Source organism: Scyliorhinus torazame, chromosome 3, assembly GCF_047496885.1.
Source record: "Scyliorhinus torazame isolate Kashiwa2021f chromosome 3, sScyTor2.1, whole genome shotgun sequence".
Taxonomy (NCBI): Eukaryota; Metazoa; Chordata; class Chondrichthyes; order Carcharhiniformes; family Scyliorhinidae; genus Scyliorhinus; species Scyliorhinus torazame.
Window position 1 is genome coordinate 97,420,335 of NC_092709.1, and position 16,885 is coordinate 97,437,219.

General features: G+C 45.0%; 1 protein-coding gene across 1 annotated transcript in view; it reads right to left on the reverse strand.

The window, feature by feature from the left end:
* The window catches only part of tmem131l (transmembrane 131 like), a 210,796-nt gene that overhangs the window by 103,014 nt on the left and 90,897 nt on the right, over positions 1–16,885 (reverse strand). Inside the window, exons 5-7 of the mRNA XM_072496016.1 lie at positions 6,803–6,926; positions 5,619–5,735; positions 1,432–1,530 (exon numbers count right to left, since the gene is read on the reverse strand). Coding sequence (XP_072352117.1) covers positions 1,432–1,530; positions 5,619–5,735; positions 6,803–6,926 — 340 coding nt within the window. The remainder of the gene's footprint in view (positions 1–1,431; positions 1,531–5,618; positions 5,736–6,802; positions 6,927–16,885) is intronic.

Below are 16,885 nucleotides of genomic sequence, written 5' to 3' on the forward strand. Positions count from 1 at the left end.
CAATGCCCACGGTGCTAAAACGCGGGTGGTGCCGAGTCCGGAGGTAGCGATCTTTGGAGTGTCGGAAGAGCTGGGCGAAAGAGGCTGACGTCTTGGCCTTTGCCTCCCTGGTAGCCCAGAGACGGATCTTGTTAATGTGGAGGGACTCAAAGCCCCCCGAGTGTAGAGACCTGGTTTAGTGACATGGCTGAGTTTCTCAGTCTCGAGAAGATAAAGTTCGCCTTAAGAGGGTCAATGGTCGGTTCACCCGGAGGTGGAAGCCGGTCGTCGACTTTCTCAGGGAAAATTAAAATGTCAGCAGGTGCAGTATTACAAATGGAGGGGGGGGGGTAAAGAGGGCCGGATTGTTGTTTTATGGTTGAAATGGCTGGTAGAGATTAGCTGAAAGCTCAGAGGTAACGTCCATTCCCACCCTCTTCCCCTCAGAAGAGTTTCTGATTATTTGAACATATATCTGTTGCACATCACTCAACTAAAATTACCATGGAGCATACTGGTATGCCAAAGTAAGGATTCTCCTATCTAGATAGCTCAGATCAACAGCACCTACTGTGCACCCTATCAAAAACTATCAATATCTACTGCATGTTGCACACTTGCAGTACATAAACAGAAGAAGGCCCCCGAAAGGCGTATTCATTAAACGGGAGATAGAATCATAGAATCCCTACAGTACAGAAGGAGGCCATTCAGCCCATCGAGTTTGCACTGACTTTCGAAAGAACACCCTACCTAGGCCTATTCCCCAGATCTATTCCAGCGTTCCCACCCTAAGGGGCAATTTAGCATGGCCAAAGCACCTAACCTGCACATCTTTGGACTGTGGGAGGAAACCGGAGCACTGGAGAAAACCCATGCAAACTCGGGGAGAAAGTGTAAACTCTACACAGACAGTCACCAGAGGTCGGAATCAAACCCAGGTCCCTGGTGCTGTGAGACAGCAGTGCTAACCACTGTGCCGCCCATGTTCACCCATGTTCTCTAGAAATATATTTATTAAAACTAATATGTAGTTTTTTCAGCAGAATGCAAATAGTTCTTTTATCTTTAAAACTTGGGCAAAATCTCCTCCCAGTCTTTACCAGCAAGCAGTAGCCCTTTAATGGCTGCTCAATTGCCCGATTTCCTGCTCCAACTAATACTTGGCCCTGTGCACTTTTTGCTCCAGCAGGGATCATACCAAAATGAAAAGGGATCAGCTTACTCAAATTGAGAAAGTCCCGGCACATCCCATCCCCAACCACCAAAGTGGGGTGAATCTGATCCACTGGAAAGCACAGTAGAAATTTTGCTACATCAAAGTAAGAATTTCAGTAATGAGTGAACAATTAAGAAATAGACAGTCAAAGGTTTATCCTAAAGCTTTTGATTTTGCTTGCACTAAATTATTCAAGCTGTTGACAGTCTTCAAATAGTACATTATACACCAACCTGTATATTTTGGATGCGTGGAAAAAATACGAGTTTGTCATCTGAGTAATGTTGATCACCCATTACCACCTGGGTACTGGAAACTCCAACACCAAACATCTTTTTTTGAAAAGGAAAAGGAAAGGGACAATTCGATAATGCACTAAATGCCAACACACAATTATAAAGTATGATTTCCCTTCACTCAGATTATCCTCTACTGCTTCAGTTTTTTTAAAAACTTCATGTTTTGATTATTTGATTCATCTGTTTGCCAGAATTTGTAAAATCTCCAGATACACTCGCTAAATTTTACACAGCACAAGGGTTTTTCCAAGAGATCAATTTAAAAGTAGTTAAATAAATCACTTACTGGTTGGCCAAGTCTGTTCATTCAATAATTTATGATAAATCTATGAGGTAATATAGATTTAGCTGTTCTCTTTCCTTCCTTTCTCATGTTTTGACCATTTAAGTGATCAGCAGTTTGATGTGTTATCAAAAAAAACACTCCCCACCCCAAACGGCACCAACTCATACAGGGTATAATTCCAATAGCTGTCCTCCAGTAATCTTGCCACATCAACTTATTTGTTGAATAAATATGCCTTCATGGAAACATCCTAATTGCACATTTAACTCTCACCATTACCATTAGTTAAACCCAATTATCTCAATGAAAACAGATGGAATAAAAGTACAGATGAGGCCAGTCAGCCCATTGTGACTTTCTGCAAAAGCAATTTAGCTAGTCCCAGTCTCCTGCCCCTTTCATGTAGCACTTCAAATTTTCTCTCTTCAGGTGCTTATCCAATTCCATTCTGAAAGCAACAATTCAATCTGTCTCAAATCATTCACTCAGGCAGGACATTCCAGATCCTGACCACTTGCTACATGCAAATCTTTATCCTCATGTTGCCTTTGATTCTTTTCCCAATAACTTTAAATCTGTCTTCTGGTTATTGGCCCGTCCTCCAATGAAAACAGTTTACCCCATCTACTCTGTCCAGACCATTCATGATTTTGAATAGCTGTATCAAATCTCCTCTCAACTTGCTCTTCTGAGAACAGACCCAGCTTCTTCATTCTACACACATAACTGAAGTGCCTCATCCTTGGTACCATTCTCATAAAACTTTTCTCTCTAAAGCCCTCACATCCTGGGGCGGCACGGCGCCGAATACCCATGCCGGTTCAATCCCAGCCCCGGGTCAATGTCGGTGTGGAGTTTGTACATTCACCCCGTGTCAGCGTTGGTCTCAACCCCACAACCCAAAGATGTGCAGGGTAGGTGAATTGCCACACTAAATTGTCCATTAATTGGAAAAAAATAAAAATATAAAATAAATCTCTCTCATCCTTCCAATAGCCTGGTGCCCAGAATTGGGCACAACATTCCAGCTGAGGACAAAACAGTGTTATATAACAGTTCATTATAATTTCCTTGCTTTTGTACTCTTTATGTGTGTGAAGACTAGGATTCCATACTCCTTTTCAAACCGATTTCTTAACCTGCACTATCACCTTCAAAGATTTGTCCACATATGCCCCCAGTTCTCCGTTCCTGCACCCTTATAGATTTGCACCCCTTAGTTTATATTGTCTCTTCCTCGTACTTCCTACCAAAGTGCATTACTTCACACTTCTTTGCAGTAAATTTAATCTGGCACGTATCTGCCCATTGCACCAGGCCATGTCCTCTTGAGGTGCTCAATGCCTCTATTTTTAAATCCTGTGCTTTTCAATAATTTTCTCAACATGACCTGCCATATGTGCATACAAATCCCCCTGGGGAGTCTCTTTGTTGCTGCATCCCCTTTAGAAACATACTCTTGTTTTCTATTGCCTCTCCTCATTCTTCCCATCAAATTGTACCACTTCACACTTCTGTGCATTAACTTTCATCTGCTACATCTCTGTCCATTCTATCAGTCGGTTCACCACTGCACTGTTTCCTGTCACTCAGGTCAGTATCACACCAATACTGCCAATGTCACTTTTATTCCACGGGCTTCAACTTTGTTGGTAAGTCTATTATGTGGCAATTTATCAAAAGACGTTTTGGAAATCCATTTGAATCACATTAACTGTATTACTCTCATCAGCCATATGTGTTACCTTATCAGAATTCAATCACGGTAGGTAAACAGCACTTCTTTTTAATAACTGTGCTGGCTTTCTTTAATAAATCTACACTTTCTGAATTTTGTCCAGCTTATAATTTCTAACAGCTTTCCCACCACGGAGATTAAACCCCCTTGTATTGGGGTTTGTAATGGGTTGATTGTTACATCCGTTTTGGAATAAGGCTACAATATTTGAAATTCTCCAGTCCTCTGGCACTAAGCCATATCCAAGGAGGATTGGAAAATTATGGTCAGTACCTCTGCAATTTCCACCCTTACCTCCCTCAGCATCCTCAAATGCATCCCAGCCCATCATCCTTTGACCTATCTAATATTACTTCTCCATCAATTTTTAGCCCCTCCAGTATCATAATGACATTGGCAGCATCTGGTTTCTTGGTAGTCAGATGCAAAGTTCTCATTTTGTATCTCAGCCATGGACTTTGCCTCAATGTTTAGATATCTTTTTTGGTCCCTCATTTGTCCTAACCTCTACTCTTGTTTTGATGTTAGTTACCATTCTCATCTCTCTCTTTGCTGCTCCTATTTTCTTTTCAAGCCCCCTCTGAATTTTCTATAGTCAGCCATTTGTATCATCCGCCTGCTATCTGACATACTCAACTTTTTTCTGCTTTATCTTATTCTTTTGTCATCCAAGATCGCTTGCTTTGCTTGTCCTATCTTTCCCCCTTGTAAATGCACAGACTGTACCCAATCCATATCGTCTTTAAAAGGCAACCCATTGTTTTGTTATAGATTTAGCTGCCAATCTTCCATTCCAATTTACAATGGGCAGGTCTGTTCTCAAGGCCCTCCCCCAATTAAGTATTTTTACTGTAGATTACTCATTGTCCTTTTCCACAGCTAATCTAAATCTTACGATAATATGATCCCTGTTCCCTAAACGTTCCCCTACTAACACTTAACCCATCTCATTCCAGAATCTTGCCACCTTTTACTGGTCAAGAAAATTCTCCTAAGCATACTTCAGAAATTTATCTTCCTCGCTGTTATTTACACTATTACTATCCCAGTCTACGTTCGGATAATTCAAAATCAATATCACCAATTATCAATACTCAATGGTTCTTGCGCCTCTAATTACCTTGCAGATTTGTGACTTTATCTCTTTCCCAACGGCTGGTGACCTATAGAATATATTCAATAGTCGAATGGCACCTCTGTTGTTTAACTCTAACCAAACAAATTCTGTCTTTGACCCCTTTAGGATACCTTATCTCTCCAGCATTATATTAATCTCCTTATCCAATACTGAAAGTTTTCTTTAATTCCCTATTTTTCCTGAACACCATGTATTCAGGAATATGGAGTATCCAGTCTTGCTGTTTTTGGAGCCAGATCTCAGTTAATGCCACAACATCACATTTCCATGTGTATTTACCCCTGCAGCTCATGAACCTTAATTGCCACACCATGTGTTTACATACATGCACTATAAACCTAAATTAGATCTGTGTATATTCCTTCTTAATCTGACCCCACATAATACTTTACTCATTGTTACTCTAGCTCCAGCAGACTCTGCCAATCCTTTGTGCACCTTGTTTCTCTTTTCTAATGCTACAACCTGGTTCCCATCCCCTTCAAAAGTACTTTGAATTACCTATGTTATGATACTATGAAGCTGTATTTAAGACAAGTGTATGTGACAGCATATTATGTATGTAATCTTCAACTTATCAATAACAGTTGAACAAATACAAAAATCAGTACAGAACATCACAAGTGACGGAGAAGAGGAGAAAGAACAAAAAGGTCACGAGCAACTGAGAATGGCCAAATTTATCTAATAACTGCCAAGAGGTATGAGTGACAAAAGATAAAACTCTCTCATGAAAACCAAACTACATTTATAAAAAGACTTGTACATAAACTTCATTAAGTGCAGAAGTGAAGTAAACCTCTTGATTCCTCCACAATAAAGCACAGTACAAAATGGTACATACTTTGTGCTGCATTATGTTACTGCACAATATAATACAGCAGATACAGCAGTATCCCGTGTGCACCTTCCAAAGGATTTTCAGAGAGAATGCTTCATAATTAAGTCTATTCACTAACCTGATATGAAAGAGTCCCATGGGTAGAAGTGTTTATAAATAAAGAATTTTTTACATTGCCTTCTTCTGTGGGTAGGAAGACAACTCTAAATAGAACATTTCCTCCTGCTGGAATTACCTAGAGGGTAGAAAACACAAAATTTGAAGTTCACATGAAGATAATTACTGTCTAAATATACACACGCATCTCCTTGACACAATAACACTCAATACTTGGTTTAAATGCTGCTTATGAGATTGGGCCATATTTGCAACTATTAAAATTTTTATTAATGCAGCAGAATAAAAGCCCATTGTTGCAATAACATCTCACACATTTAGATTACGATTTGTGTTATACTTGCTCCAAACAACCTTCTGAGCTACTGCCAACAGCAGACATCTTGAAGAAGTAAAGGACAACACGACTTATTTCCCTTCACAGGTTCTGCTCAATGTGACATTTTCCAATAGGGAAGGTTGTTCAGGATTACCAACGCAGCACAACATGTAAATTTCCACAATTAAACAACAGATTTATTGTGTTGAACCCTAAAACATGGCTCTGTTCTGTCCGATCTACAGTTTTGAGATGTTCAGTGTTTCAGGAACTAATCATGTTTAGGTTTTCCTTTGCTGCAGAACTGTGGCCATGTTTCTTTGCACCAATCGTGCAGTGCTGAGGAAGTTCTTCCACCAGTGTGAATATTGGGCGATCACAGTAAGAGCTGATAACGTCGCCCAAAAAAGTTGTCCTCAGGACATTAAAAGCTCTGCAACATAAAATGTTTGTGGTTCTTTGAGAATGCCAAAGCTTTTTTTAAAAACACCAAATTTTATTAATTAAGTGCAACAAATGTAGCTTTTCCACATCTTTTGCACAACCAAAAAAGAAATCAACTTCCACAGAGGCCACAATTCACCCGAGTGACTTTTTTTACATAAAGCTGCAAACGAGTTACTAAAAATGAGCAGCTCTTTGAAACCACTGCAGATAAATCTCTTCAATAAGCCTTCATCACTCTGAAAATCGAGAACTAGTTTGAACTATTTAACGTAATTGGACTTCTTTTGGTCAATCAACGGTTCATGAACAAATTAAGATTGTCAATATGGACTGTATTTTTTGCATCGAAGTACTGGCAAACGTTCCATGGGTTTCACCATTTGCTTAAGCTGACTGGCAGCACGTTTGTGAATACTCACCATGTTATCTACAGGAGGTACATAGAAATGTCTACTCAACGGAAACACCGAAACCAATATGACTGGCAACTCCCAACTTGGGTTATGTATAAAAAATTCTTTAACCCTTGGCTGCCCCACTGGCCTGGAGAGAAGAAAAAACAAAACAAGGAATTGATTAACGTTACGTTTTTGATCTCACATAGAGCAACAAAATGCCAGTAATTAAACCAAATGCACATAGAAATATTTCTCTATTGGCTGCTGTATTTCCCTATAACAGTGACTACACTTCACAATTACTTCATTGCCTGTAAAGCTCTTTGGGATGTTATTGAGCTCACAAAAGGCACTATATCAATGCAAACTGTAGACTGCAGGAAGCTAACAATGAACTGGCTAGCTTGGCAAAGAAGTGGCAAATGAAATTCAATCAGGAGAAGTATGGGCATTTGGGGAGGGCAAACAAGGCAAGGGAATGCACAACAAATGGAACGATACAGAGAAGTGGAGAACAGAAGGGCCATAAAACCACAAGATGTAGGAGTTGAATTAGGCCATTTGGCCCATCGAGTCTGCTCTGTCATCGATCATGGCTGATATGTTTCTCATCCCCATTCTCTTGCCTTCTTTCCGTAACCCCCGATTCCCCTTATTAATCAAGAACCTATCTATCTCGGTCTTCAAGACACACAGCGACTTGGCCTCCACAGCTTTCTGCGGCAACAGGTTCCACAGATTCACAACCCTCTGGCTGAAGAAATTCCTCCTCATCTCAGTTTTAATGGATCGTCCCTTCAGTCTGAGGCTGTGCATGCATCTCTCCTACTAATGGAAAAATCTTCTCCACTCTATCTAGGCCTCTCAGTATTCTACAAGTTTCAATGAGATCCCCCCTCATCCTTCTAAACTCCAATGAGTACAGGCCAAAATGTCCTCAACCGCTCCTCACGAGAAGTCCTTCATTCCAAGGATCATTCTTGTGAACCTCCTCTGGAACCCCTCCAAGGCCAGCACATCCTTCCTTAGATTTGGTGCCCAAAACTGCTCACAATATTCCAACTGAGTCTGACCGGAGCCTTGTGCCACCTCAGCACATCTCTGTTCTTAAATTTTAGCCCTATTGAAATGAATGCTAACATTGCATTTGCCTTCCTAACTGCCAACTGAACCTGCACGTTAACCTTAAGAGAATCCTGAACCAGGACTCCCAAGTCCCTTTGTGCTTCTGATTTCCGAAGCCATTCCCCATTTAGAAAATAGTCTATGCCTCTATACTTCTTGCCAAAGTGCACAATCTCGACTTCCGGTGGCGGCCATGGAGTGAGAGATCACTTATTTAGTAGCTCCCGCTTGTGGTGGACTTTTAGGACCTTTTCTGCCGATTTATGGGGGGATTTGACCGGTAAAGTTGGAGATTGGTGAGGTAGAGAGGAGGAATCCCCCAACGGTTTATGGAGTCGTGGACCAGAAGTGGTCTGCAAAGACGAGATTGTTGGGCAAAGAGAGTGGATCCTGCAGCACAGGAAAACATGGCGGAGGTTGAGGAGCTGAGATTGACAGACCAGTGGTCAACGGAGCAGCTGGTGAAATTCTTTCAGGAGAGCTTCGCCAAGCAAAGACAGGAGTACCTGGACCCGGTTAAGACGGGGATTGATCGGGTGCAGCAAAGATTGGAAGCCCAGGACTGGTGAGGCAGAAGGTGGAAAAGAGGGTGGCTGAGAACGAAGACCAGCTAACCACGATGGCAATGGAGATCAATCTGATGAGGGGAGGGACCATCAGAAAAGGCTGCAGGAGAAGGTGGAGGATTTGGAGAACAGGTCGCACAGGGAGAATGAGAGAATCATTGGCCCCCTGAGGGCATCAAGGGATCGTACGCAGGGGCAGATGTAGTGCGTATGTTTGAGAAGCTGCTTGGTGAAGGTACATTTGTTCGACCCCTGGAAGTGGACAGGGCGCATAGACCGCTTGCGAGGAAGCCGCGGATGAATGAGCTGACGAGGGCAATGGTGATGCGAATGCACCGGTTCCTGGATAAGGAACAGATCTTGAGGTGGGATTGGGAGACGAGAAGCTGCAAATGGAAAGACAGCGAGCTGCGCATTTACCAGGACTTGGGTGCGGAACTGGCCAAAAGAAGAGCGAGCTTTAACAAGGTTAAATCGGCCCTCTTCAAGAAGGGGTTGAAGTTCGGCATGCTATACCCAGCTCGTTTGTGGGTCACTTACGAGGGGCAAGAACATTATTTTGGATCGCCGGATGAAGCGATGAACTGTGTCAAGGACAGGAAACTGGAAAGTGATGGAGGACATTGAAGTTGGGGGCGAGTAATTTGGTGCCGGTGCTGCGAAATTTATTTTCTTTTTGAGCAGTGTATGTAGTGTTTTTATACCAATGTTTTCGGAAGTTGCTCAGTTTTGTGTGCGGGTTAACTTTGTTCTTGTGGGGGGGGGGGGGGGGGGGGGGTGGTGGGTGGTATTTTCTTCTTTGTGTTTTTTGGGGATTGTGATGTTTTGCATATGTATGTTCGAGCGGGGGTAGGGAGATCAATGGGGGGTAGTATGCTTGGCGTCATTGTCAGGGGCTACCAGGCTAGCTGGGCGGGCTAGCTCACGGAAGCGCAGTGGGGGTGAGTAGGTGACTAGTTTGATATGGAGGGTTAGGATTGTTCTTTTGTTAGTGGGGTGAGGGGGGGGGGGAATTGTTCTGATCACATGGAACGTGAGAGGGCTGAATGGGCCGGTCAAGAGGACACGGGTGTTCACGCATTTGTGGAGGTTGAAAGCGGACATGGCAATGTTACAAGAGACACACCTGAGGATAGTGGACCAGGCTAGACTGAGGAAGGGGTGGGCTGGGCGGGTATTCCACTCAGGGCTAGACTCTAAGACTAGGGGGGTTGTCATCCGGATCAATAAGCGGGTGTCATTTGATGTAAGAAATATAGTGGCGGACTCAGGGGGTAGGTATATCATGGTGAGCGGAAAGCTGGAGGGGTGCCGGTGGTATTTGTGAATATTTACGCACCAAATGGAGACGACGAGGAGTTTATGAGGCGGGTGTTAGGGAAGATCCCAGACCTGGACTCGCATAAGCTGATCATGGAGGGGGGGCTTCAATACGGTCATTGATCCGAGGTTGGACCTGTCGAGTTCAAGGACAGGGTGCCAGCCGCAGCGAAAGAGCTAAAGTGGTTTATGGAACAGATGCGGGGGGGGGGGGTTTACTGGCGGGTGTGGTGGATAGCAAGTATTCGGCGATTGTTGTGTTGGATCACGCCCTACACTGGGTGGATCTACGGGTGAGCAAGGAGAGAGGTCAGCGCCCGCAGTGGAGATTGGATGTAGGACTGTTCGTGGATGAGGGGGTGTGTGGGCAGGTGAGGGAGGCCATCCAGAATTATTTGGAGATAAATGATACAGGGGAAGTTTCGGCAGCAATGGTTTGGGAAGCGCTGAAGGCAGTGATTAGGGGGAGCTAATCGCAATACGGGCTCATTGGGAGAAGGTGGAGCGGGTAGAGATGGATCAGCTGGTGAGGGATAGAAGGTACTCGTAACACCGGAGGCGGGGTTGTTGAAGGAGTGGCAGAAGCTGCAGATGGAGTTTGGTCCGCTATCCACAGAAAGCGGTGGGTCAGTTGAGGAAGGCGAGGGGGGCAATATACGAGTATGGTGAGAAGGCCAGTAGAATGTTAACACATCGGCTAAGGAAGAGGGAGACGGCCAGGGAGATAGGAAGAGTGATGGACAGAGGGGGGAAACACGGTCTTGGACCCAGCAGGGGTGAATGGGGTGTTTAAAGAGTTTTACAATCGGCTATATGAGTCGGAACCCCCAGCTGGGATGGAGGGGACGAGGCAGTTTTTGGAAGGGTTGGAGTTTCCGAAGGTGGAGGAAGGGTTAGTGGAGGCATCGGGAGCCCCGATCAGGATTGTGGAAGTAGTAGAGGGGTTGGAGGCCATGTAGTTGGGCAAGGTCCGGGGACCGGACGGTCACCCAGTGGAATTTTACAAGAAGTTCTCTCGGATACTGTGCCCGCTGCTGGTGAGGGCATTTAATGAGGGCATAACAATGTTGAACGCTTCGATAGCACTGATCCTGAAGCAGGAGAAGGACCCAGAGCAATGTGGGTCATACAGACCAATCTCCCTACTGAATGGTGATGCCAAATTGCTGGCCAAAATTTTGGCCTCAAGGATAGAGGACTTTGTTCCGGAGGTGATAGGGGAACCAGACGGGGTTTGTTAAAGGCAGGCAGCTAACGGCCAACGTTAGAAGGCTCCTGAATGTGATCATGTTGCCCTCCGTGGGGAGGGAGGCGGAGGTAGTGGTCACTATGGACGCGGAAAAGGCCTTTGACCCGGTGGAATGGAATTATTTGTGGGAGGTCCTGGGACAGTTTGGGTTTGGGCAGGGCACTATTGACTGAGTTTGGTTGCTGTACCAGGCACCGGTGGCGAGTGTGCGGACGAATCGGCTGTGTTCGGATTACTTTAAATTGCCCCGAGGGACAAGACAAGGGTGTCCTCTCTCCCCATTGTTGTTTGCCTTGGCCACAGAGCCATTGGTGATGGTACTGAGAGCATCAAAGGACTGGAAGTGGCTAGTCCGGGGGGGGGGATTATGTGGATCTTAGGGGAATTTGGCCGGTTCTCGGGGTACAAATTGAATATGGGTAAAAGTGAGGTTTTTGTGATGCAGGCAAGGGGGCAGGAGAGGAGACTGGGAGAGCGGCCGTTTAAAGTGGTGGGAGGGAGCTTCCATTATTTGGGAATTCAGGTGGCATGGGGATGGGAGCAGTTACATAAATTGAATTTGGCCCGGCTAGTTGAGCAAATAATGGAGGACTTTCGGAGGTGGGACATGCTCTCGCTGCCATTGGCGGGGAGGGTACAAACCGTAAAAATGACAGTCCTCCTGTGGTTTCTGCTTGTTTTTCAGTGCCTCCCTATTTTCATACCAAAGGCCTTTTTTAAGCGGGTGAATAGGGTGATCTCTGGTTTTGTGTAGGCGGGTAAAACCCCGCGAGTAAAGATAGTGTTGCTGGAGCCAAGCCGAGTTGGGGGGGGGGGGGGGGGGGGGGGGGGGGGGGGGTGCTGGCGCTGCCAAACTTTAGTAATTACTACTGCCGCTGGATGGGGGGTTTCGGAGGTGACAGAGAGCAGGGATTGAGAGGCTGGGGGATCTATTTATTGATGGGAGCTTTCCCTGTTTAGAGGATTTGGAGGAGGAGTTTGAATTGTCGGGAGGGAATGGGTTTCGATATCTGCAGATAAGGGATTTTGAGCAAAGGCAGGTTGCGACCTTTCCACTTCTACTGCCACAGGGGTTACAGGACAAGGTAGTTTCTAAAATGGGGGGTGGGGCAGAGGTTTCTGATAAAGAACTCATGGGAGTGGGAAGAAACTCAGATAGGTGAGTTAAAGCATAAATGGGAAGATGAGCTGGAAGGGGAGGTAGAGGCGGGTCTATGGGAGGAGCTCTGAGCAGAGTCAACACGTCCTCATCATGTGCCAGGCTCAGCCTGATACAATTCAAGGTGGTTCACCGGGCACACATGACGGTGGTCCGGATGAGCAAGTTTTTGGGGATTGAGGGTAAGTGTGTGAGGTGTGTGGGATGGCCAGCAAACCATGTTCATATGTTTTGGGCATGTCTGAAGCTTAGGGGATACTGGCAGGGATTTGCAGATGTCATGTCCACAGTACTAAGAACAAGGGTGGCACCGAGTCCAGAGATGGCGATTTTTGGAATATCGGAGATCCGGGAGGCGAGAGGGGCTGAGTTAGATTATTTTGTGTTTAGAGTAGGCAGGAACAATGGGAGATGAAGGGATGTGCTACGCACTGAACCATGTGTACATTTATATTTGTATTGTTTATTACAAATGCCTTAATAAAATGATTTATTTATTTTTTTAAAGTGCACAATCTCACTTTTCCACATTGCATTCCATCTGCTGCTTCTTTGCCAACTCTCCTAGCCTTTGCAAGTCCTTCTGCAGCCTCCCCACTTCCTCAACACAACCTGTCCCTCTACATATCTTCGTATCACCTGCAAACTTGGCAACATTGCTCTCAGTTCCTCCTTCCAAGTCGTTAATATATGTCTTGAATAGTTGTGGTTCCAACACTGACCCCTGCAGAACACCACTAGCCATCTTGAAAAAGACCCCTTTATCCCCATTCTTTGCTTCCTGCCAATCCTCTATCTATGCCAGTACCTTGCCCCTAACACCATAGGCTCTCATCTTATTTAGCAGCCTCCTGTACAGAACCTTGTCAAAGGCCTTCTGGAAATCCAAATGGATCACGTCCACTCGCTCTCTCTTGTCTAACTTTTTCATTAACTCCTCAAAGAATTCTAATAGATTTGTCAAGCATGACCTCCCCTTGGCGAAGCCGTGTTGACTCAGCCCAATTTTGCTATGCATTTCCAGTACTCCGCAATCTCATCCTTAATAATGGACTCGAAAATCTTACCAACAACCAAAGTCAGACTAACTGGCCTAAAATTTCCCATCTTCTCCTTCCTCCCTTCTTAAGCAGGGGAGTTACATTAGCCATTTTCCAATCCTCTTGGACTGTTCCGGACTCGATTGATTCCTGAAAGATCACCACCAGTGCCTCCACAATCTCCTCAGCTATCTCCTACAGAACCCTGGGGTGTAGTGTATTCGGTCCGGGTGATTTATTCACCTTCAGACCTTTTAGCTTCCCCAGCACCTTCTCCTTAGTGATAGCCAGTACACTTACCTCTGCCCCCTAACTCACTTGAAGTTCTGGTATGCCACTGCCAGTCTTCCACCGTGAAGCCTGATGCAAAGTACCTATTCAGCTCCTCTGCCTCATTTTGTTCCTCATTACTACTTCTCCAACCTCATTTTCTAGGGGCTCAATGTCTATTCTTGCCTCTCTCTTACCATTTATATATTGAAAAGAACTCTTGCAGTCTTGTTTTATATTACTAGCTAGCTTACTCTCGTATTCCATCTTCTCCCACTTAATTACTTTTTTTTAGTTGGTCTCTGCTTGCTTCCAAAGACTTCCCACTAATCCTTGCCAGCTTGTATGTTTTTTATTTTGCGCTTATGCTGTCCTTGACTTCCCTGGTCAGCCATGGTTGCCTTGTCCTCCCCTCAGTATGTTTCCTCCTTTTTGGGATGAATTTCTGTTGTGCCTCCTGAATAACCCCGAAAAACTCCTGCCATTGCTGTTCCACTGACTTCCCTGCTGGGCTCCTTTTCCAATCAACTCTGGCCAGCTCCTCCCTCATGTCTTTGTAGTTACCTTTACTCAATTGTCATACCATTATATCTCGTTCCATTATATTCTCCCTCTCAAAACTGCAGGGTCAATTCTATCATATTGTGGTCACTGACCCCCAAGGGTTCCTTCACATTTTGTTCCCTAATCAAGTCTGCCTCATTACACGTCACCTAATCCAGAATTGTCTGTTCTCTAGTGGGCTCTACCACAAGCTGCTCCAAAGTACCGTCTCAGACATTCCACAAGTTATTTTTCGTGGGGTCCGCTATCAACCTGATTGTCCCAGTTCCCCTGCATATTGAAGTTCCCCCTGAGTATTGTAACATTGTTTTGCTTATATGCCTTTACTATCTCCTGATTTATTTCGCCCCCCACATCCGGACTACTTCTAGGGAGCCTGTACATAACTCCCATCAGGGTCTTTTTTCCTTTGTGATTCTTGAACTCTACCCAAACAGATTCTATGCCTTCCAACTCTATATCACTTCTTGCTAACAATTTCATTTCATTTCTTACTAACAATGCAACCCCGCCCCCTTTGCCCATCTGCCTGTCCTTTCGATAGGATACATATCCTTGGCTTTTTAAGATTCCAGCCCTGATCCCCTTGCAGCCACGGTGACGCCCACAAAATCATACCCGCCAATTTCAATGTGTGTTACAAGCTCATTTACCTTGGGCGCAATCTATCACCCTTGTCGTGCCGGAGGCTGGTAAATCTCACGCAAGGCCTCTTACAAGATTTATGATGCTCATTGCGCCTCGCAAGATCTCATGAAGCGGCGCGATCTGGATCTCGCCCTCACTGGGCGTAATCTACATTTGCATATTCACATGAGTAGTTAGTCTCACTTGAATATGTCTACGCCGGAGTTATCCATGGCACAGAATCAAACAGCCTCGCCTCGGAGACCTCCCCGTGGTGCCGTTTAGTACTGCTTTCTACAGGGCAGCACGGTGGTGCAGTAGTTAGCACTGCAGTCTCACGGCGCCGAGGTCCCAGGTTCGATCCTGGCTCTGGGTCACTGTCCGTGTGGAGTTTACACATTCTCCCCGTATTTGAGTGGGTTTCGGCCCCACAACACAAAGATGTGCAAGGGAGGTGGATTGGACACGCTAAATTGCCCCTTAATTGGAAAAAATTAATTACGTACTCTAAATTTATATATTTTTAAAAAATAATAAGTACTGCTTTCCACAAACGTGGACCAGGTGTAATGTCACTTCAGGGGATCTCCCGGCACCCTGACATCGCTACCTTGGCACTGGCAGAGGCACTGCCTGGGTGCCAGGTTGTCAGTGCCAAGGTGCCCAAGTGGCACCTTGCCCCTGCCAGGGATCAGGGCCACTGGTGCCCTGTCCTTATGAGGTAGGGTGCGGGGGGGCATGAGGACTCCCTAATTAGTAAGTGTGGTGGTGGTGGTGGTGGTGTGGGGGGGGGGGAAATCGCAAGATCAGGAGGCATTTAAAAATGTCCCATGAATTCACCCACATTTGTCCCACGCTAACCTTTGAACCACACTTTTACCTCTTTAATCTTATTGACCCTGTGCCAATGGGAAATAAATCTAAGTGTGGCCTTGGCGGGGCGATCCTCACCAAGGCCCAAAAAGCACAGTCCCAATTAATGGAGAGGTCGTTCTTGATGTTGCAAGCTCCATGAAACACCCCGTTGAATGTGACCAAAATGGGACTCTTTTTTTCTGCCATTAAATCATGCTCCTTGTTCCATATACTGTGTGCATTTAGGTACAACACTCTCAGTCCTGCATTGACCACCCCTTTCAGTTGTCTGCTGTGCCTAAAGTTAGAACAGAGTGTGGAAAGCAGCAGGAATCCATTACTTGTTTCCACCACTCCCTCCAGCCACCCCTCCCCCCCCCCCCCCCAAATCATTAACCTGCACGCCTACATTCTCCTTTATCTTTGATTTTCTAAATTTCGATACAACTGAACCCTCCCCACTATTTAATTTAAAGCCCTATCTACAGCCCTAGTTATGAAATTCACCAGGACTCTGGTCGCAACATGATTCAGGTGAAGACTGTTCCATCAGAAAAGCTCCCTCTTTCACCAGTACTGGTGCCAGTGTCCCATAAATTCAAACCCATTTCTCTCACACCAACTTTGAGCCACGCATTTACCTCTTAGATCTTATTGACCCTATGCCAATTAGCTCGTGGCTCAGGTAGTAATCAGGTAGACTATTACAATTTTGGGTCTGCTTTTTAATTTAACCCCTCGTTGCACAAATATTCTCTGTCGTTATCCTATCTATGTTGTTGGTACCTACGTGGACCATGACAACTGGGTCTTACCCTCCCACTCCAAGTTCCTCTGCAGCCCAGATGAGATACGAAGTGGGCCTTGGTGTGTATGTCTACATATCCCTGGAGGTCGCAGGACAGGTCGAGAAGCTGGTTGAGAAGGCATTCACGATACTCTCCTTTATTAGACCAGACCTAGAGATATGAACAGGGAGGGTATGCTAAAACTATATAAAACATGAGCTTGCCCATAGCTGAACTGTTTCATGCAGTTCTGGTTGCCAAAGTACAGAAAGGATGTGATTGCACTGGAGAGGTTAAAGAGCAGATTTATGAGGATAATGCCAAGAATGGAGAATTTTAACTATGAAAAGAGATTGTATGGACAAGAAATATTCAGCTGGTCTGGTAGCTTCTGTGGTGAAAGAGACAGTGTTAACATTTCTGATGACCTTTCATCAGATGTTGAACCTAAAAATAAAAGCAAGAAATGTGTTAAGCACCCAGTGCAGAACCCATTCAATTTACATTGAATTTATATGAATGGAATAAAATCAGGCAAGAT